Source organism: Drosophila bipectinata, chromosome 2R (genome assembly GCF_030179905.1).
Source record: "Drosophila bipectinata strain 14024-0381.07 chromosome 2R, DbipHiC1v2, whole genome shotgun sequence".
In the NCBI taxonomy this organism is placed as follows: domain Eukaryota; kingdom Metazoa; phylum Arthropoda; class Insecta; order Diptera; family Drosophilidae; genus Drosophila; species Drosophila bipectinata.
This window is the reverse complement of record NC_091737.1, coordinates 17194683-17215641: the sequence shown is the minus strand read 5'-3', so window position 1 is coordinate 17215641 and position 20959 is coordinate 17194683. Positions and strand designations below refer to the sequence as shown.

Here is a 20959-nt window from a genome sequence, read left to right as displayed (position 1 = left end):
TGTGTGTGTGAATGTTTTTGGGCGATTGCCGTTACCCTTTTTGGTATCGAGTATTGGTAATTGCTGCCATCGTTTGCATGCGAACGCCAAAAAAACCTCACAAAAAATGGGAAACCAATACAAATACTACCAGAGTGCAGCCAGGACGATGGCCCATCAGAATAATTTTCAATTTAACTGCCACTATTTGGCATTACTTTGTGAATTATACAACTCTTCAAAAACCCATTTTCCAATATTGATTTTGATTTCGGAATAAGGACTCTTCTATAATGTTTATATTTATTTAATTTATATACTTCTCAGGCAGCATTTCTTTTCTCTCAGGGCAGCCTTAATTACTTAAACTAAACTTAGAACTTAGTCGACTAAGGGAAGTGCGGCCTTGGAGCCTGGGCTATTGGCTGTTGCTGTTCAGTTCGTCTGCGGAGACGTGAATGGGTTGGGTGAATTCGATGTATTCGGAGGATATATCTGGAATAGAGGGACAAATATTATTAAAAAACTTACAAGAATTGTGCTGTCTAATTCATACTATAATGTATTTGATTGGATTCTTCTGGCAAACTCCTTTTCCGGCGCGGAAAGCCAATCCTCAGCTGGCCCAAGCTAATATGAGTCTTGTCCAGGGGCAGGTCATCATCGCCGAACTCCAGGCACTTGCCATAGACGCAATATCGCTTCCCCACCGGCGAGCAGCGGGTGCCCGGCGGGAAATGTCCATTCCGGCCGTTCACCAGGTAGTATCTGTACTTGATCCGCTCGTCTTGACAGCCCACCCGACAGCTGCGATCCGGCTCGTCTATGCTAGCCGAGATCTGAGCCCCGTGGCCGGACAGACCACGCACCTTTTGGCGGTATCGGGCGCAGGTCTGCTCAGCGAACTCCGCCGCCGTCAACAGGCGCTCGCAAGGATGCACTGGACGTGAGCAGAGCTGGATGCTCTCCGCTCCAGTTAGCCGAGAGGTGACCCCCTGGACGCCTTTGGAATCGGTCATGCAGTTGGAATGACAGCCCGGATGTACTTCCCATTCGGATGATTCCCCCGAAGAGCGGCGATCTAGAGCTATTAGTGAAGCGGACGCTGGCGGCGGTGGGCGCGGCAGCTCCGGAATATGTTGTTTGGGATAGGATCTTCGTTTATATGGAGGCACGCCACTACCTATGTGATTATTTTGGGGATGGAAGCGCTTTGAGACCTCTGCAAAATAAATAAGGGGTTAATCAAGACTACTCCTTCATAATAAGTCTCCAAACTAACCATTTTCATAAGGACTTCTGGGTGTAATCCCCTCCTGCCGCTCTGCATAGCGCTTGCTGGTGGTCTCCTGCCTGCTCTCCTGGTCCGCCGAGTCCCTCGTCGGCCGAAGGGACCGCTCCCGGCAGAAGCTATGGTCCATCCGGAAGAAGTTCGAGGTGGAGTTGTCGCAGGAGAAGCGTTCGCACCGCCCGGCAATGCAGTAAGTGATGTCCTCCGGGTTGTGGTTCTTAGAGCGACAGGTTGTGCCGTCCGGGAAGGTCCAGCGCCGGGACTTGGTGCTGTTGTTCTTCGTGCGGCAGAACACCATGCAGGCGGTGTCCGGCGTGCTGCTCAGCTGAAGGCCCTCACCCGTCAGCTCCTTGTCGAGAAGCCCGGCCCGCATGCAGACGTTGGTGGCAAAGTCCTCCACCGTCTGCACCGCCACCTTGTGGCACTGGTGGGTGGTGCAGGTCTCGAAGCGGCGATCACGGCCCATGCAACGGTTCCGGTAGTTCAGGCAACTCCTGTTGAAGGTCCTCAGCCCGGTACTGCCTTCCAAGAGACGACGTGAAGCTCCGTACAAGCAGCCTGATTCGCAGACACTCGGCTCGCCCCATTCGCCCCAATTCGAGGTGGTTCCCGGCAGCTCATTACCCGCCGGATTGTAGTCGTGGAGCAGAGAGGGTATCATGTTGGGTCTCGAGGTGTACTTCTCGTGAGTGACGCTTCCCTGTGGCCAGGGCTTGTGGCTGTAGAAGCTGGCCTTTTGGGAAGAGCGTGTCTCGCAGGATCCACCGCGGCACCACTAAAAAATGTATCATTTAATGAGGTCAAAGGTCATTTCTCTTATGGGTTTAGTTACCATATTATCACCACACTCAGTGCCCTCCAGAGGTGGATGGGAAGTCCAGGGCGATCCGTCCTGCCGGCAGTGCAAGTCCCGACAAATCTCCGTCTGGCTTTGGGAGGGGTCCCTCATAAAGTTCTTTCCAAAACGGAGCATGCACTGCTGGTTGGCATCGAAACGCTGGCCAGGAAGTATTCCCCCAGCCGAGTGATCCAGATTTCCCACAAACTGACCTCGATCGAAGAGGCATTCCGCTTGGGGATCCCTAAAAGAAAAATAATAGATTAAATGTCAATCTTTTTAGAAAACATGTCCTTTACTCACGCCAGGAAGTCCTCTAGGAAGGTGCGGGAGCACTTGGACCACGTTACCTTGCCGCTACCTAGTTTGGGCGACATAATGTGCATAGTGGGATCGCAGCTAATCTCCTCGGCATCATGACGCATTCCCAAACTGGAAAAAGAACAGAATCTCTTACTAGTAAGCCCAATCCTATGAACCCACTCTACTCACTTGTGTCCAATCTCGTGGGCCACCACAAAGACGCTCTCAAAGTGCTTGGCCTCGTTGATGGTGCAGGAGAAGGTGGAAGTGCACATGCCTCCCACCGTGGCCAGGCCCACCACCTGGCTGTTGGGCTTGGCTGGTGGCTTGGGGAACGCCACCAGGTCAAGGCCCGTCAGGATCAGGGCGTGATCGTAGTGCAGCGGATCGTCGTCAGAGAAGGGATTCAGTTTCTCCTGCCAGTTGCAGAAACTGTTCAGGTATCGGTCCACGTCCACCGAGCGGGACAAGCCCGCTGGCTCCGAGGATTTCCAGATCTCCAGGCGCTTCAGCACAAAGTTGATGCGACGACCCAGGGTGTGGTGGTGATATAGCAGCTGGACGCCATTGATCATGGCCATCACGAAGCTGATCAGCTTGCCCTCGGTGTTGGTGGGAAAGTTGCGCTGCATGTGAGCGAACAGATCGCTGTCCACGAAGATGGCCGTTTCGATAAAGAGCTCCTCCGGGATCTCCGACCAGCGGGATCTGGGAGCGTTGCCGATGAACCTGCGCCTTCTACGATGCGGATGAGTGCTGTGAACATGATGGTGATGATGATGTCTTGGCTGGTAGCGCAATCTCAGCGGGGCCTGGGCCGGGGACTGGGCCCGAAGTCGTCGTCTCGGTTCGTTGAACTCCTCCTCATCTGGCTCGAACTGCAGTTGGCTGTCTAACGGTTCCGAGGCTCCACTGTAGTTGTTCTTGTCCACTCGGGCCTGGTAGAGCACATGAGTCCCACCACCAAATCTGGCGGGTAGCGGGTGGATCACAAAGTCGCTGTCGTTCTGCTGGAAAACGCCCCGCTGCGGAAAAACAATAGAGACGAGCCGTGAAAATCCATTAACCGCCAAGTGAAAACAAGCGCCAAGTGCAAACAAATCAATAGATTTAAGGAATGCTATATATAATGCAAAATATATCTTATTATTTTCCTCAGTGAACTCACCACACTGCCTTTCTCGCAGAGATCGAGAGCAGCCGCTGGACTCCGGTAGAAGCATCGCTCCAGGCGCTTCAGCAGCTGTGGAGAATGCTCCACAAACTGCGTTCCATTTTCGGTGCGGCGAATAAAGATGAAGGCATCGTCGATCAGCTGCGGCGACTGTTGGAGCTGCAGCCTCGCCTCCACCTCGGCCTCCGCCTCTGCCTCCGTTTCCACCCCCTCGGTAGTGGCCATCTCCTGCTGGACGTCATCTGTCGAATGCATTTTGGAATTAATTAAACTTTTCTCATATCGACCGCAACTGGAGCAGCACGAACGGTTGCGCTCTTTGGCTTTCGACTTGGATGCGGCGCCGGGTTCTCCAGCTACATATTCCACTCACCTTGGGCTCTCAAGCTGCGTCGCTGACGTCTTGGCTGCTCCACCGCCTCGTCCTCTGGACTATGGATCACCTCCCCCTGTGCCACGTGTACGAGTTTGAATTCGGGTGCTGGCAGGAAAATAAACAACATAAGTGCCTGCCATGAATCAATGCCACAACAACTGCTCAGATTTCCACGCCCCTCCCTCTGGGAAAACCCAACCCTAGAGCCCCAAGTTTTCTCCCACCATCCACCTTTCCACCTTCAAGTTAACAGTTCAAGTTTGTTGTTCAGTTGCAGTTGTTGATGTTTTTGGGTCTGCTGGCCTAATGACACGTTGCAGTTTATTATGGGTCATGGTTAAAAGGCTTCAGCTATAGTACAGTGGCAAAAATGACTAACCCATATAGGCTAAAGGGATTCACGCTAGAGAGTTAGGGCTTGTAGAAGTTAAGGGTGTTCTAAGGCTTTGTACACATATATGTTCTTAAAGAACAAGGTCTTAAACTGAAGAGTTTATGGTCTAATGAGTACTTCTTAGGACTATCTCTTTAAGAGGTACTTGATAGATAATAGTTCCTAGGTAGATAACAATTACTATACTACAGATAGTAGTCTATAAGTATAACCTATAAAGAGCTATGCAGAATAGGGTTTTCTTCAAGAAAAGGGTCTAATCCCCAAAGTAAAATTTCAAACTTTAAACTACTTAACTCACTTTCTTTTCAGCATAACTACATAAGATGAGTACTAGATAGACCTTTCTGGGGCACATTTTAAGGGTATATAGGTCAAAATTAAGAAGAGGTACTATAGTTGATAGAACGTATCACCTTTTTCCGCAGTAAATGGGTCAAAGTTAAGAATCTTTTCAAGTCAGCGCCTCGGGGGCTCAACACTTACCCTCTTTTCCGAATCGTGAGCCAAAGATCAGCGCCTTCTCGTGCTCCACCAGATGCTCCAGCAGAGAACTCTCGTCCAGCTGCAATGGGGTAATAGAAGTATGAAAGTAAAATAGAAAGAGCAACGAAAGATGTTTAATATGCAAAGCGGAAAGTGTAACATGGCCAGCAAAGCGTTAAACAGACCAAAACAGATGCGAGCACCCAAGGAGAAGGGTTTTCTCAAGTTTCCCCCCCCAAAATAGAAATACTTTCACTCAAACAATCAGACAATGGAAAATTTGTACCCCAAAAAGAAAACCTCTAATTGGGGTTCCCCAACATCCGATAGAAAAAAAACATCTGGGGTCACCACTGGAAAGGTTGGTGCAACAATAAAATTCCGACTTTTCACAAAGATATAGCCACTCGCTATATCTCGTCTGATTCGATGCGTGCCTCTGTTTGCACGATTATTTAATTTAATTTGTTGTAACAGTTTCCATTCGGCTTTATTTCGGCTTTAGCTTTTTGGACTTGTTGTGCGTTTTGGCCAGCGGAGCGTGAAGAGCGCTTCAGCTTTTTGGATCGGATCGGATCAAATGAAAACTCCGCCTCCGACTGCCTCCGGCGAGGAGAAGGTGTTACAAATTGCCGTTTGTGTGGCAAATGTTTACCACCAACATTGTGGTGCTGTGCGAAAAGGGGCGTGGCTGGTCGTTAACCGCCCAGGGGTCTTTCAGACGGTAGGGTAATGAAATAATATTGGAAAAAGGTAAGTAAGTACTTTCATTTGAAAACTATTTTAACCTTTCGAATCTCCGGTGTTACCTCACATTTTGCCGCTGAACTTTTCCAAATACAAATAATGTTCAATGAATTGGTCTCTAATTGGAGGCAAGGGCAACAACATAATAATATCGGATCGGTGTCTGCCGGAAAAGCACGAAAGCAAACAAAAACACTGGGGAGGAGGACGGTGGGAGGTGGAAAATGCAGGCACATACTCCAGTATAATCGCCCCTTCCAAGCTGATTATGTGATGAAATTTTGCGTGACCCGTGGGCACAATGGGCAAAAAAAAGAGTCAAATAAAAGAAGCACAACAACCAGAAAATAAGAGTAGAAGAAATGGGGGGAAAATGGCGAAAACTTGAACAAACACGTGGAAATTATATCACAGAAAATAGTCTTGGGGCCAATTTGAAAAGGCTTAAAGGAGTGTGAGCCAAAGGGGGGATCCCATCACGTAATCAACAGCGTAACCAAGCCAAGATTCTAACCGGAAAGGGTCAATAACTTGGCAGCTAAACAGAAAACCCAGGGAGAAGGAACCACCTGACACTCCCCCGGTTCTGCAGTCTGGGAATTTATTTTTCGCTGTGTGATTCTGTGGCAGCTGCAAGTTCCAAGCTGCACCAGCTGCCCCAGAGATTGTTTGCCAAATTCCCTATAATCGTATGATGAATTCTTTAGTCATTTAATGGAGACTCTGCGACGCCTGCCGAATCTCAAGTTTAGGGAGAAGGACACTGCAAGAAAACTGCAATTCTATTATGATCTACATAATGGATCATAAGCTTTAAAGTTCATAGGATTTTTCTTTATGTAGCATTTGGAAAAGTCGAAACCGGGACACCACGTGAGACACTTGTAATCCGACAACTTGTCGCCGCGATCGCAAAGTTTATGTTTACTAGGTTGTAGTTCTCGAATTACAAAAACATTATCCCAAGCCCAATTCTGCGCAGAGGTCATTTAACGCTTTTGGATTCTCTGGCTGGCTTCTCGTACTCCCCTTCTAAGGCCCCCCCTTTAAGACCCCCTCTGGATTTTTTTTAGCTTAGCTCAGCAGACTGACGTTGAGTCAGAATATATGTTTTCTTTGTATCTATTTTTGTGTCCATGTTCTGTCAATGTGGCAATTTTTTTTTCAGTTTTTATTGGCGACCTGACGGGTACGTAGACGATCACCTGTTTTTTGGTAAATGGGTTATTCATGCGACAGGTAAGCCGACACCTGAGCATATTTTAAACGATTGTGAATAATGCTAGGCATGTTTAGAATTACATTATTAATTGGCTTGAGAGTAGTATCTGGAAAGATGTTTTTTTAAATGAGATATATTTCAAGAGAGGTCTGAAAAGAGGTGTCTTGAAAGAGGTAGTTTGAAAGAGGTATCTTGAAAGAGGTGACTTGAAAGAGGTATCTTGAAAGAGGTATCTTGAAAGAGGTATCTTAAAAGAAGTATATTGAATGAGGTTTCATTGTAAAATACTTGATATACAACTTCTAATAATTAACGCTCATCATGATATCATTTCCCGCGACAATGAATTAATGACAAACGATTGATAAATATCAGAACGTGGACTCACCTCAATGCCATTCCACTGCAAGCTCCTCTTGCGTCTCAGCTCGATGTTGACAGACTGGGGGGAGTGGGCTGAAGAGTCGATTAGCTGCCACAAGGTGGTCAAAACAATTAAAGCCAGACATCGTTGGAGACAACCCTGATTGGAGCCAATTGCCTGGGCCATAACGATGCGTTAATGAGGGCTTTTTGGGAACGATTATAAGCTTTAGATTACGATGCCTTCGAGTACACTAATCGCTCTTTGTTGCTGCAACAACCATGCGACGCGAATGTTGCATAAATTGCAAATATATTATTCCTCAGCTGGCAGACCGATTTTCGTACTTTGCGTCATAATTTGTGGCAGCGGTTTCAGGCCTCTGTCTGGCAGTTACATTTTCGCGAAAATCGGGGCAGGAAAACCTGGTGTACGATTTCTTTTGCCAGGGAGGAGCAGTGGAAAACCAAGGCAGTAGCCGCTGTATGTAGCTCCAAGTAGTAGCTTTTACGCCAGTTAATTTAACTGTTTATGCACTAATTAATTGCCCAGATATTGCATTACGAGTCATTTGTTGCGGCCCACTCCAGCGTACTTGCTTTTCCTTTACTTTTCTTTTTGTTTTTTTTTTTTAGTATTAATTTTATGATTACTTTTAGTTCGTTGCCTAAGTTCTTCCTTATGGAACGGCACTCGAGATAACACGAAATGGTGCTTGAAATGGATTTATTACTAACTGAGAACAATCGGAGTGCTGTCTTCCAAAGTTATATATAATGGCAGCCTTTTGTTTTCACATTTAGACGCACTTATTTTTATTTAAATGCCAGCGCACAATTAAACAGCAGTCAAAGTCACAACAAGCACACACACACAGCACCCATATAGATCATCGCCTCTGGAGCATAACGCTCTTCTGGTTTATATCCATATCCAAAATTATAAACATTTTTCAGCCAAAAAAACTATGCAAATCGGCCAGTAAATCACTCAAAATATGAGCATTTTTTTTTGGCTATTAAAAACGGTTAGTTGAGGTCAATGAGCGGTGGATCGATCGAAGGACTCGCTGCGAATGAGACGAACGGAGCTGGGGCCAGAACGAAGGCAACTGGTCGCGACGGTGGAGCTTTTGCGAATGAAATGTGAAAATCACCAAGCGCGGAAAACTTGAAAACACGATCAGTGCGACGCCGCCTCGTTCTCGCTCGGCTTCGGCTTGTTTTTCTTTTTCTGTTTTTTTTTTTGCTTGTTGGCTGGAGTTTGCCAGCGTACATACTCATAAATATATGCTAATGAGCCAAGGCGCCGGAAGAAGAGCAAAAGAACGATTCGCACCGTTAAGACGGCGCAAAGGGCCAAAAAACAAACAATCAAGAGAGAAATACAAGAAGCAAAAAATTCAGCAATTGTTTTGTGGTCAAGTGCTTGAAAATGATGGAGCAGACGAAAACTTGACACTGATCATCAGCTGGGGAGCAAAAACAAGGCAAGAATTATGCTGCATTTCCGCTGAATGCCAGTTTCGATGTTTCGCGGCATCTGGCAGCAGGAAATCTTAAATCTGCGAATGCAAATCAAGAAAACGCAAAAACAACCAAACCCAGCACATTGAAACGATCAACTTTTAATTGAGGCAATCAATGGCTGGTGCAATTCCAAAGTGACGGACGATGCTTCAATTAAGAGGCAAAAGTACAATTTTTTTTGCTGGAAAGCTTGCAGTTGCCCGGCGGATCAGTTTTTTCCGTTACAAAGATTTGAATTCAATTCTTATGGGCAGCACTAACTGTCAATTATCGATAGTCGATAAAAATTAATACTAGATAAAAATACTTTTGGGGTTGTTAAGAAAAAGTTTTTTCTTTCTCTTATATATTTTTTATTTAATACATTTCTGATTTATTTTTAAGCCTAGTAATAATAACTATTAAAAGTAATAAAGAAATACTACTTCAGTGCTGCAAAGCTAAAAAAACAATATTGCAAATCAGTGTGACCATATATAAAGTATCGAAAAATAGTTCGATATTTTCTTTCTTGGGTTGAATACCCTGGCATCCTCCACCGCGACTTAATCAAATTTCAAATTCCAACCGCCGCATCAGCACCTGGCTCCAGCTCCAGCAGTAAGCAGACAGGAATTTTCGGAGAAAACTCGATCCAAGCCGTCTTCGACTTGTAAATTAAATTAGTATCAACTACTCCTCTGCTCGAGCGAAACAAATTCTATTTTTTAGAACGATCGTAACAAACGCCCGCGTATATATAAAACTAAAACGCGCTCGCTACCCAAGCGTCCATTCGTTGTGTTTAAAAAGTGTTTGTTTTAGAACAAAAAAAGACAGTCAACATGGTGGGCACCACACTCAAAATGCGCGGCGATGAGGTGAGTACTTCCTATGATAGTATAATTAACCAGAAAGTGCCTTAAAAGTGCATCGAAAAGGGTCATAGAGGTTGCGGGTTAGGCGACGCCATTGCAGCGTTAGTCAGAAGCGGCGTGTCCGAAAGGGAGGGGGGGGGAGAATGGCATGGAAAGGAAGAGGGTGAAAAAGTGCCGTTCATCATTGTCTCTAGCCCAAGATTTTGGCGCAATTTTCTGGTTACGGTACTTGCACCGCTAATTGCTGTCCATCTCGCAAACGTGGGAGAGGTAGAGATCTGTGATAATCCTTGCGGTTCTTTTCTGAAAATGGCCGACATGGGTTAGGGTATATGCATGTACATATGTACCTACATCTGTTATGCATATATGGGATTAGGCATTCATAGCTGTTATAGCCTCTTAGGACTACCCTCTTCACTTCTAAGAATAATTCTAACGAGAATTTTATTAAATCCAGAACGCCTCGGAGAACTTCAACCAAGTCCAACTGAAGAAATTGACAGTGCCTTCACAGGAGGTCACCACAAAACGTGCCGCTTTGGGCGACTTGCAGAATCGCGGCCTGAATCGCGCAATTGCTGCCAAAGATGCAGCACAGAAGGAGTAAGTCGACCTAGCCCTGCCCATAATCTCCTCTTGCTCAACGTTCCATTAACCGTTTCCAGTGCCAAGGATCTCAAGCTCACCAATGCCCTGCGCAATGCCAAGGCTCGCGTGGACACTCACTGGAAGAAACAGCCCCTGGGTACGGTCACAAATGGAGCTGCTCTACCCAAGGCAGAGGCGGGCGTGGCCGCATTTTTGCGCTCCAACTCCATGCGCAATGTCATTGCAACCAAGCCAGCAGTGGAGATCGCCAACAAGCGTAAGTAATCCTAAAGGGAGTAGCTTTTCCCTTTTACCTAATTTTCTAATTAATCCTCCAGCGAAGACAAACTCCAGTGAGAATGTTGAGCCCACATTGAAACGCGAGGACAGCAATCTGTCCAAGAAATCCCTGACCAAGCTGCGAGCTGCTTTGGCCAAGCCTACAATGGGCGTCTCTGGCTTGCGCCGAGAGCCTGTGGTCGCCGGAGTGCGCAAGGAGGCGGAAGTAAAGAAGGAGGCCACCCGGCCACTGATTAAAGTCCCCAGCTCGGCCAGCGCCACCGCGGCCAGTACAGTTTCGGTGCCGACTTCCATGTCGCTTTCGAGCAAGCGTCTGGCCGGCGTTGAGGACATTGATGCCAATGATAAGGAGAACCTGGTCCTGGTCTCCGAGTATGTGAACGATATCTATGATTATCTGTACCAGGTGGAGCAGCAGCAGCCCATCCACAAGGATCATTTGGCCGGGCAGAAGGAGGTGTCCCACAAGATGCGTGCCGTCCTGATCGACTGGATCAACGAGGTCCACTTGCAATTCCATCTGGCCGCGGAGACCTTCCAGCTGGCCGTGGCCATCATCGATCGCTATCTGCAGGTCGTTAAGGACACCAAGCGTACGTACTTGCAACTGGTCGGAGTTACGGCGCTCTTTATTGCCACCAAGTACGAGGAGCTGTTCCCGCCGGCCATCGGGGACTTTGTGTTCATCACCGACGACACCTACACGGCCCGGCAGATCCGCCAGATGGAGCTGCAGATTTTCAAGGCTATCGACTGCAATCTTTCGCGCCCACTGCCGATTCACTTCTTGCGGCGCTACTCGAAGGCTGCTGGCGCCGAGGATGAGCACCACGCCATGTCGAAGTACTTTATTGAGCTGGCCACCGTCGACTACGAACTGGCCAGTTACAGGCCATCGGAGGTGGGTTTCTTTTTACTATTTTCTAAGTATTTTATGAAATTAGATTACCAACTTTGTGCCCATCGATAGGTTGCCGCTGCATCGCTTTTCCTGTCGCTTCATTTGCTGAATGGAAACTATCGTGCTGCCACCGGATTCAACGACAAGCACTGGACCCCAACTCTGGCCCACTACTCGAGCTACTCTCCGACCCACTTGCGGCCCATCACCCGACTGATTGCCAAGTTGGCCCGTGACGCTCCCCAGGCCAAGCTAAAGGCTATTTACAACAAATACCAGGGCAGCAAGTTCCAGAAGATCGCTCTGCGAACGGAGCTGAGCGGTCCGCTGATGGACTCCATCATTGGCCAGAGCCAGCGGAAGTAATCCTGGATGGCCCTGGATCAGCGTAAACGCCTAGTTTAGTTTAATTTGTTTTCATTTTTAAATTTGTAGCGTATTTCATATGTATTTCTGTTCGTTTATCGTTCGTTACAAAATCACATGATCCATTAATCCCCCCCCTAAATCCAATCCATCTTCGTAATATCTGCTGGAGTCCCTAAGAGCAGTGTTCCTGAGACCAAACTTTCAACAGTCGGCTCCGGCATCTTTGGGCCCCAAGCCAAAGGTTGTCCGAGAGTCTGGCCACTGAGAGTGAGTACCGGAAGCTGGAAAACCGAGTGAATAAAAAATACAACAATAAAAATAGAATCTCGCCCACTCCTTCCGCTGAAACCTAAACACTCAGTGAGGAAGCGAGGGGCGGGACTTTGTGGACACCGAGAGAGTGGGCAACGAGTCATTTGCTGGCCGAAAACATCGGCGTTGTCTCTCCAAGCATACGCTATATACATATAGATACATTCTTCACCGCATCCAACAATACCAATATTTGTATTTAGTTTTTTTAATTGTGTGACAAATTGTTCGTCCTATGCTAAGAATAAATCATAAAAATTGTGCAAAAACCATTATTCCGAAACTTAACGGTGAGAATAGACTATTAATATGCTAATTAATATATTTTATGCACTATAATTCATTTAGAATTAAAAATCAATGCAAACTTTTGAACTCTACATAGCAAATAAAGTTTTGTGTAATTTCAAGTCTTAATCTTTTTATTTATTTTTAAATGGTATTATATAGGATGGTATACTACCCTTCGCTATCTTCCTTTGACAGATGATGAGTGTGAGAAATGTTCCTCATCCAGACACAAAAATCCAAGACCAGACGGGTAGTATATAGACCCCTTGCCAAGGTCCTTTTGTCCTGCTGTTCCTTATCAATCCTGAATACACAAAAAAACCCACATATACACAGGCCTATATACCTATGTACCTGAGGGAAAGGTCACCTTCCTGATCGCAGGTCAGTTATTCGGCAGTTTCTTTCTCCCCCTTTTCCTTTTCCGTTTTCATTTTCTCTTCTCTTCTCTGATGTGTGCCCTGTTCCACGGGTAACTGTAATTGCCCAGCACATTGTGCGCACGTGTGTCACAGTGTGTGTGTGTGTGTGTGCTTTTGGTGGGTGTTCGTGGTTGGGGCTCTCGTTTTTCCCGTCTGTGGCGTCCGCCTCCTCCACTTTGCTGAGCGCCTGTTCGAAATTTAAGTTTGACGGTTTTATGACTCTCATTAATTTCGACACTTTTACGGCCAAACAAATGCAATAAAAAGAAAGTCATTTTTCTCGGCCGTTAGCCCCGAACTCCTCTGCTCAACACTTCTGGCATGTTTTATGCTGCTCATAAAAACTTTAGGCCGTATAATTTGGGGGGGTTTCTTCTGGTCTGGGCATTATTGAGCCGCTTTTTTTGGGTTGTCTTGCTCCCGTTTCTGGCTGTCTGTTAGCGAAATATGCATACTGTGAACCACTCTGAACCACTCCCGGGGTTCTTTATCCCAGCATGCCGCTCCTCAGGTAGCTCGGCGAGGGATGGCCAATTCGCACAGGGGTCAGAGGTTGCGGAACAAGAGCCATTGTTTTTGGGAAGAGCCAGACAGCTGCCGGATCAGCTGGAAGCCAAGATACCTTTCTCCTCAGAGGGATCTTAATTAGGAACCGAAACAACACCCAAGACAAGGACATCCTTGCACTTCCCAGACAGAGATTACAGATTTCATAAGAGTATAATTTAGTTTCGTTTTAATTCATCATCGTTTCACAATCATCCACAGACAGTATTTCGACTATTCTCGATTACAATATTTTTAATATTGATTACAGCATTAAGGTGAGGAGAACAACGGAGGATTGGATTGGATCTATCGGCTAAAGAGTTATGTAGGATCTGCAACGGATTTTTCGCTGAAATTCGAAATTGATTCCAGCCGGGGATGGAGCCTTCGTTACGGTGCCCGCACCGGCTCTCTCTCTCCCAAGATTTGGCGGCGTTATGGTGACAGGACATCGGAATGAAAGCCATCCCGGCTGGGGGCGCAGAAGAATATGAATGTGCAAAAGAATTTTCTCTTGTTTTTTGTATAATTTTTGTTTTATCTTAAGCTTTACGTTAATTTCTCTTGATTTATGACGCGCTGGGATGGCAGGGTCTATCTGCACACCCAAGATGTTGATTGCACGTATTCTTCTTTAGGGCAATGGTTGCAATGCTTAACCCTGGAAGGTGGACAGGAATTTGCCGACAACATCCTTCAGCTTGGCATCGGAAGCCTCGGAGATCTGACCGTCCTTGGCAATGGTGTCGAGCAGAGCCTGCTCGGAGGTCTTGATGTGCTGCAAGAACTCCTTCTCGAACTTGGTGATCTTGGCGGGATCCATCTTGTCCAGATGTCCGCGCACACCGCAGTAGATGACAGCAACCTGGTTGAAACGGTATTGGATTATCGGATTAGGTTTTCAACTGTAGAGATTATGACGCACCTGATCCTCAATGGACATGGGCACGTACTGGCCCTGCTTGAGCAGCTCAGTCAGACGCACACCACGGTTCAGCAGCTGCTGGGTGGCAGCATCCAGATCGGAACCGAACTGGGCGAAGGCAGCGACCTCACGGTACTGGGCGAGCTCCAGCTTCATGGAACCGGCCACCTGCTTCATGGCCTTGGTCTGGGCAGCGGAACCCACACGGGACACGGACAGACCGACGTTAATGGCAGGGCGGATACCCTTGTAGAACAACTCAGTCTCCAAGAAGATCTGGCCGTCAGTGATCGAGATCACGTTGGTTGGAATGTAGGCAGACACATCGCCGGCCTGGGTCTCGATCACGGGCAGAGCAGTCAGAGAGCCACCGCCCATGGCGGGGGACATCTTGGCGGCACGCTCCAGCAGACGGGAGTGAAGGTAGAACACATCACCGGGGTAGGCCTCACGACCTGGGGGACGACGCAGCAGCAGGGACATCTGACGGTAGGCCACAGCCTGCTTGGACAAATCGTCGTAGATGATCAGGGCGTGCTTGCCCTTGTCACGGAAGTACTCGCCCATGGCGCATCCAGAGTAGGGAGCCAGATACTGCAGAGGGGCGGCATCGGAGGCGGTAGCAGACACAATGACGGAGTAGTCCATGGCACCAGAGTCAGTCAGACGCTTCACGATCTGGGCGACGGTGGAACGCTTCTGGCCGATAGCGACGTAGATGCAGTACAGCTTCTTCGACTCATCCTGGCCCTCGTTGAAACGCTTCTGGTTGATGATGGTATCGATAGCCAGAGCGGTCTTACTGCAAGGGTATTCCAAAGGTGACTAAGTATCACAAATTGGATTTTGAGAGATCTTACCCAGTCTGACGATCACCAATGATCAACTCACGCTGACCACGACCGATGGGCACCAGGGAATCGACGGCCTTGATACCAGTCTGCATGGGCTCGCGCACAGAGACACGGGGGATGATGCCGGGGGCCTTGATTCCGACACGGAAACGGTCCTTGGTGTTGATGGCACCCTTACCGTCGATGGCGTTACCCAGAGCGTCGACGACGCGGCCGAGCAGCTCATCACCGACTGGAACATCGACAATGGCGCCGGTACGCTTGACGATATCGCCCTGCTTGATGAGCTTATCGTTACCGAAGACCACCACACCGACGTTGTCGGGCTCCAAGTTGAGGGCCATGCCCTTCAGGCCGGAGGAGAATTCCACCATCTCATCGGCCTGGATGTTGTTGAGACCGTACACACGAGCGATACCGTCACCAATGCTCAGCACACGACCAGTCTCCTCCAGATCGGCCTTGGGGGCGACACCCAGGATGCGCTCCTCCAGGATGTTGGAGATCTCAGCGCTGCGCTGTGTACCGGCCACATGGAACTTGCGGGCAGCGAGGCTGGCGGCGGGGTAAGCAGCCTTGCAGGCGGCCTGTAATAAAAAAAAATATTGATATTAGATGGTGATTATGTAAGGTGTAAGGTACTCTGGCACCCAACCAGAACCGACACTGTCCTATCGTCTCCTGATCTCGTCAAGACCTTCCTACTCCTCAAAACTTCAGCAATGGGTATCAATAGGTTCTTAACACCCTACGTTCCTGTCATCTCACCTCCACCACTTACTGGTCACAAGCACATAACCTCAAACTTTTTTCCACCGCATCTCGGCCAAACTAAAATTATGTAATCTGGCAACAAAAACATTGCACATTTACCCATTATCACTTGTTTTAACTTCCAATTTAACTAAAACAAATGGTTTTCCGCGATTCTCTGCGCGAAGCCCTGATTATGTAACCTGGCAACCAACTATTCTCAGGCGGCCGCATCCAAACTAGCTGCATTGCGTAACGCCGATTCTTGTCCAAAACTCGAAAAAATTAGCAGAAAATGGCCTAGATGGTTAACTTAACAATTCCGCACCGTTTCAGCATATTTTTTAGAGTCACGCTGAGCTAAACGTCTGCATAATCAATACGGTTATGTGACATTTTCCGACACATCTTTTCAACGCTTTTTCTGCACAAAATTCGTTGCTAATACCTGTGTGGCTGCCTTGGGCAGGTTGCGGGCGACCGACGACGCCAGACGGGCAGAAATAATCGACATCTTGTTGCTTTTTTACTTTTCGCCGCAAAGGTAATTGGACAATTCGACAATTCCTAGTCCGCTCGTAGTAATTTTCACAAAGATGGTGCGGTGCTCCACGTTCAATGTGGCAGTGGCTGGAAATACCACGGCAGGTGGTCACACTGGCCGCATGCGATAGATATCGAAAGGGTGTGGTGAGTTTACTGTAGGGTGGACTCAAACTGTAGGAAGACCGGTAGTAATTTACATATTATTATTAACCATTTTTGGGATTTTTGTAAAAACCTGATTAATTCTAAATTTTTTATAGGTATGTTTGGAAATATTAGTGTGTTATATGACAATAGTTAGCTCTAACAATGATTGTTTTTCTCCGACTAAAGGAGTTATTAGAAAGCGGTCTATTCCTAATATTGGAGACTTTCTTTTAATTGTAGTGTGGGGGTATGTGGCTGGAATGCGCGTTAAAGCTTGAAAGAGAGCACATCTCTCGTGAAAGTCTACACGTCGATGAGAAGAAGAAGCACAGGAAGCGGATGCTGTGCGCGAAAGTAATAACGGTATGTTTTTAAGAGCTTTTGCTCTCCGCTCTCTGACAGGATGCTGCTCCTAATCGGTTCCATAAGGACGAACCGGTAATGGCAGTACGAACCGGTTACTGACGAGAATCTGGCAAGAATTTCACACTATATAATAACAAATATAATGAATAAAATATTTGTATATATTTTTCAATATAATGAAAAATCCCGAGAGGGATTTTTACTCCCGTTAGAAAGTGGGAATTTTACTCTTCGGGCAACTTCGTGTCCGGAAAAGCCCATGGTGAAAGCGTGGTGAAAAGCCGAACGCCCGCGCGGGCCAAGGCTGGGCACCGCTGTTTCAAAGGAACCATCGATGAAACATCTGAGTCCTGAGTCGGTCCTGTGAACACAACGCGGCGATACAACGGGAAAATCGGGATAACTCGCGCCGGAGTGTGGGGCGCAAGGTGCCCAATGTAGAGGAAAATTGCAAGTGAAAACGCAGGCTGGCCGTTGAATGTGAAATGTGCGAGTGTTGCCTGCCACTTTGACGTGCAGGCATTGAATTTTCATCTCGGCCATCCAAACGAGGGGCAAGGAAAATCTTCTACGATATTTGGCCACGTGTTATAGGCACATTCCGGTTGGAAATCAACGTTTATTATGCAAATTTACACAACAACAGAGACTTAGGCGCAGCATCCAATCTCCAAAAAAAAAAAAAGAAAAGGAAAACTCTTAAACTGGAAGCGCTCCTTTCTGAATCCTTCGCTTAGTTGTTTTTGTTGCCGCTGCACACAGACAACGAGAAATTTGTCATCACACTCACAGGATAGAACAAAGGCAGCCGTGGAAAGCGACGGGAAAAAGATAAATAAGAGAGGGAGAACGAGTGGGAGTGGGCGAATAAAAAAAGGGAGTAAGTGAGCACCAAACCCCCTGCCCCATACGTCCGTCTCGCTTGCGCGCACGTGTCGGGGCGCATAAGCTTCGCACTTGACTTGAACATTAAACGCGTACTCCATAGCCTCCTCTCCTGGCTTTCAACCCATGGATATCCAGATATCCAGGCGGCCTGGCTGATACGACTTCTGGTAGCATCGCATCCCAGCAGCACCCTTACCGGCCCCAGCCGTAGCGACTCGCTGGCATTTATATGTTGCCCATCATGCTGTGAAATCCGCTTCGCTCCATTCTGCTTTTGCAATTTTTGACAGCTGTCAGCGTGTTCCGTCGCGGGTGTAGGTGTGCGGTGGCTGGCATTGGTGTGTGTGAGTGTGTCTCGGTGTGCGTGAGTGCTAGCACAGTTATTTCCACTTGGCGGCAAGGTCAGCGCGACATGCAAATTGAAAAGCGCCGCAAAAACAAAACCCATAGCAGAAGCCAAGGCAAAGCCAAAAGCAACAGCATCCACGGGAAACGCCACAAAACGGTGAAAGCAACTACAACAACAACAACAAGAATAACAACTGACGTCCGAAGCCGCTGCCACTGCGAAAATGTTTGAGAAATATGTCGCCACATATGTGCGCGCGTGTGAGCAAGTGAAATTAAAATTCCCGCATGCCTAATGAATTCGCCGTCCCTCTCCCACGACCACAAGGACCGCTACCGCTATGTGTGTGCCCGGGTGTGTATGTGTGTGTCTCTGACTTCGGAATGACAACCCCAACAACAACAACAATAACAACAAAAATAACAAAAACAACAGAACAGCAGCTTCAACTAAAACAATGGTTTTGCTAAGCTGTTTGAGTGAGTGAAAAAAGGAGTGCAAAACAAAAAAAAAAAAGAGCGAGTGAGAGCCACAAAGGATATTTAGAGAGATACATAGAGGAGCGCATAAACGAAAGTGAAAACTTGCACCGGAACTGCCTAGCAAGAAGGTATGTAAAGGAAACGAGCCCTAAAATGTATGCTACAAAAAAGTTGAATTTTTTGGTTTGGTTTCCGTTTGGTATTTTTTTAAATACCAAATCGATTGAAATAAGAAATTAACAGGTTTTATAATGTTTTTTTTTATGTTTTTTATAATATTATATAATTTATTTGGTTTTTATTATAATTTTCCAGAATTTGTAGAGTGAGCTTGCTACCTTTCTAATCTTGCAACTGACATCAACTGCTTTCCCATTCATCAAAACCAAAAGTTCCAAGAACAAACCCGCAAACACAAACACACAAACACACACACTTTTATGCAAATTTTGGCAAATCAAAATGCAATTGAGGTTTCAACGCAAACCCAAACGAAAACATATAGAGCTGCCAGTCTCTAATAAAATGAATTATTGTCGATTATCTTAAAGGAGAATCAACCAAAACCCTAATTTATTCATTCTATAACTAGCATCTTGAAACAGTCTTGAATACAACAATGTTAGTCCTTTTATATAAATATATATGATTTTTATGAATCTTTTTTATTTTTTTGGTGCTGGGAAACTTTATCGATTAGAAGTTATGGTCTTATGATTTTAGAAACCCACCAAATATGTATAAAGTGTTATAGAAATAAAGTCATTACCATCTGGGACAAGGGTCCCCCGAAAAGGAAAACCAATTAAAATTATTTGTGGCGTCAAAGGCAAATGGCAAAGAATGCGGTGAGGCGAAATGGAAACGAAGCGAAATGGAAACGAAACGAAGAGACCAGACCAGGACAGGACCAGGACCAGGACAGGCCAGGACTGAGCTGAGGACTGAGTGAAATGAAATGGAGAGATGTGAATGGGCCCTCAGCATCCTCGTAAATAATGCGGGCATTAGAAAGGACTCTGCCACCCCCTTGGCTGCCGGCCACCCCAACCCTCCTTTGCGAGCCAACTTCTTTTTTTTTGGCCCATTGCAGCGGGGCATAAAAATGTTAATTTATGTTCGCTGCGCCTCAGAGTTTGCATGCCTCTTTTTAAGGCTCCCGGTACTGGTAGTGAGCCTCGTCCTGGCCGGGTCCTGGTGCTCATTTTTGGAAATTTTTTTCGTTCAACACATAAAAAAAGATTTCAGTTCTCTCTAGCTGGTACTTCTTTTTTCAACTTTTTTTTTTGGCAGATAAACTGTTTTTGTTGGCGCTTTGAATGGAACGTGACTGTGTCCCGAAATATGCGAAACAGTTGCCAGCTCCTGGCAGGCTGTGGGGCAGGCTTTCTGCAAAGCCCGCAGAAACGAGTCCTTTTTTTTTGTACCATGGAAATGCAAAGCTATAGAGCCAGATACAGATTTTTTGGCTGCATTCACAATTAACAAGCTGGCATTAATGGCGAAAAAAGGGATTCAGATTCCAAATTTCAGATTCAGATTCCACCGATTTCATCCGATTCTCAGGGGCAAGATTGCAAGGCATGCGTGCGTGAACATTTAATTAAAGCGACTTATTAAGTATGTAAATTTCCGCAAATGATTAATTTGCATATTTATGAGACTAAAATGAGCAGGATAGGGATAGGGTAGATATGAGGGGGTATGGGGTAGGGGGGGTTGGCGTGAAACAACTAAATAAAACAACAGCAAAAAGCACGGCAACATCAGCGATGAAGAAAACGTCGGCAACTGTCAATAATAATCAGGCTGGAACGTGAGCGCCGGCCAAAGGGGGATGCTAAGGATAATGGCGAGGGTGTGGGGACTGTGGGGGCATGGTAACAGAGCGACGGCTGTAATAACAATTTGAAATTGAAATTATGAATTTAACATGACAGCAAACGATGCGCGCAAGTTTTATGGCTTTTAACTGCAGCTTAAGGAGTTTACTTACGCCGGCTAATTATGCGTAAGACGAAACGCGACAAACGTCTCGACAAAAGCTGGCATCTGCGGGGAAGGAGGAAAGGACTCTCCCAGGAGGTTGCCTGGCAACTCTGACAGAATTCCGATGCCAGCTGCTCCTCCAGTTACACACTCTGGTAGAAGGAGCAACCTGACACTGGATACTAAATTGCTTTTGAATAGATTCATGTCGATTCATGTTGATTCGTGAAAAGCGTGGAAAGTTCCTAAAACATATCAATCATCTAGGGGGGGCTCCTCAGGACCCACTCGCTCCTGTTGTGGCCACTAATTAATCATAGAGCTATGGCACTGTCACTGCCCTCTGCCTCGTATTCCAATTAAGT

The 20959-nt window shown here is 46.7% G+C and overlaps 4 protein-coding genes across 5 annotated transcripts in view; 2 read left to right on the top strand and 2 right to left on the bottom strand.

Annotated features, from left to right (window-relative positions):
• Positions 1 to 256: 256 nt before the first annotated feature.
• Positions 257 to 8299, bottom strand: stl (stall). Its single transcript, XM_043210908.2, has 10 exons — positions 7199 to 8299; positions 4842 to 4920; positions 3959 to 4066; positions 3580 to 3827; positions 2601 to 3436; positions 2412 to 2540; positions 2103 to 2352; positions 1262 to 2045; positions 536 to 1201; positions 257 to 474 (listed from the first exon to the last, which is right to left on the bottom strand). Exons 1-10 carry the CDS (start codon positions 7358 to 7360, stop codon positions 398 to 400), a joined length of 3339 nt encoding a protein of 1112 aa, XP_043066843.2. The 5' UTR covers positions 7361 to 8299; the 3' UTR covers positions 257 to 397.
• Positions 8300 to 9247: 948 nt separating this feature from the next.
• CycB (Cyclin B) lies at positions 9248 to 12443 on the top strand. The gene is made up of 5 exons (XM_017235496.3): positions 9248 to 9563; positions 10021 to 10166; positions 10229 to 10428; positions 10490 to 11352; positions 11422 to 12443. Exons 1-5 carry the CDS (start codon positions 9528 to 9530, stop codon positions 11716 to 11718), a joined length of 1542 nt encoding a protein of 513 aa, XP_017090985.2. The 5' UTR covers positions 9248 to 9527; the 3' UTR covers positions 11719 to 12443.
• A 1022-nt stretch (positions 12444 to 13465) lies between these two features.
• On the bottom strand, positions 13466 to 16457 carry blw (ATP synthase subunit alpha blw, mitochondrial). The gene is made up of 4 exons (XM_017235495.3): positions 16276 to 16457; positions 15081 to 15661; positions 14221 to 15022; positions 13466 to 14160 (listed from the first exon to the last, which is right to left on the bottom strand). The coding sequence occupies exons 1-4, from the start codon at positions 16339 to 16341 to the stop codon at positions 13951 to 13953; spliced, it is 1659 nt and encodes a 552-aa protein (XP_017090984.1). The 5' UTR covers positions 16342 to 16457; the 3' UTR covers positions 13466 to 13950.
• Positions 16458 to 17121: 664 nt separating this feature from the next.
• The window catches only part of LOC108121401 (cyclic nucleotide-gated channel beta-1), a 58957-nt gene continuing 55119 nt past the window's right edge, over positions 17122 to 20959 (top strand). The window contains exon 1 of one of the 2 annotated variants that reach the window (XM_017235468.3): positions 17122 to 18733. The gene's annotated coding sequence lies outside the window, so the exon portion shown is untranslated. The remainder of the gene's footprint in view (positions 18734 to 20959) is intronic. The other variant, XM_017235467.3, reaches the window with a different exon arrangement.

Excerpts from the sequence above, each read along its gene's own strand:
- blw (XM_017235495.3), bottom strand. The coding sequence starts at position 16,341 with ATGTCGATTATTTCTGCCCGTCTGGCGTCGTCGGTCGCCCGCAACCTG. Across the intron at positions 15,662-16,275 it reads TGCCCAAGGCAGCCACACAG|GCCGCCTGCAAGGCTGCTTA; the intron begins GTATTAGCAACG and ends TTTTTATTACAG. Across the intron at positions 14,161-14,220 it reads CCATGTCCATTGAGGATCAG|GTTGCTGTCATCTACTGCGG; the intron begins GTGCGTCATAAT and ends CGTTTCAACCAG.
- stl (XM_043210908.2), bottom strand. The coding sequence starts at position 7,360 with ATGGCCCAGGCAATTGGCTCCAATCAGGGTTGTCTCCAACGATGTCTG. Across the intron at positions 3,828-3,958 it reads ACGCAGCTTGAGAGCCCAAG|ATGACGTCCAGCAGGAGATG; the intron begins GTGAGTGGAATA and ends TGCATTCGACAG. Across the intron at positions 2,541-2,600 it reads GCCCACGAGATTGGACACAA|TTTGGGAATGCGTCATGATG; the intron begins GTGAGTAGAGTG and ends TTCTTTTTCCAG.
- CycB (XM_017235496.3), top strand. The coding sequence starts at position 9,528 with ATGGTGGGCACCACACTCAAAATGCGCGGCGATGAG. Across the intron at positions 9,564-10,020 it reads TCAAAATGCGCGGCGATGAG|AACGCCTCGGAGAACTTCAA; the intron begins GTGAGTACTTCC and ends TATTAAATCCAG. Across the intron at positions 10,429-10,489 it reads AGTGGAGATCGCCAACAAGC|CGAAGACAAACTCCAGTGAG; the intron begins GTAAGTAATCCT and ends TTAATCCTCCAG.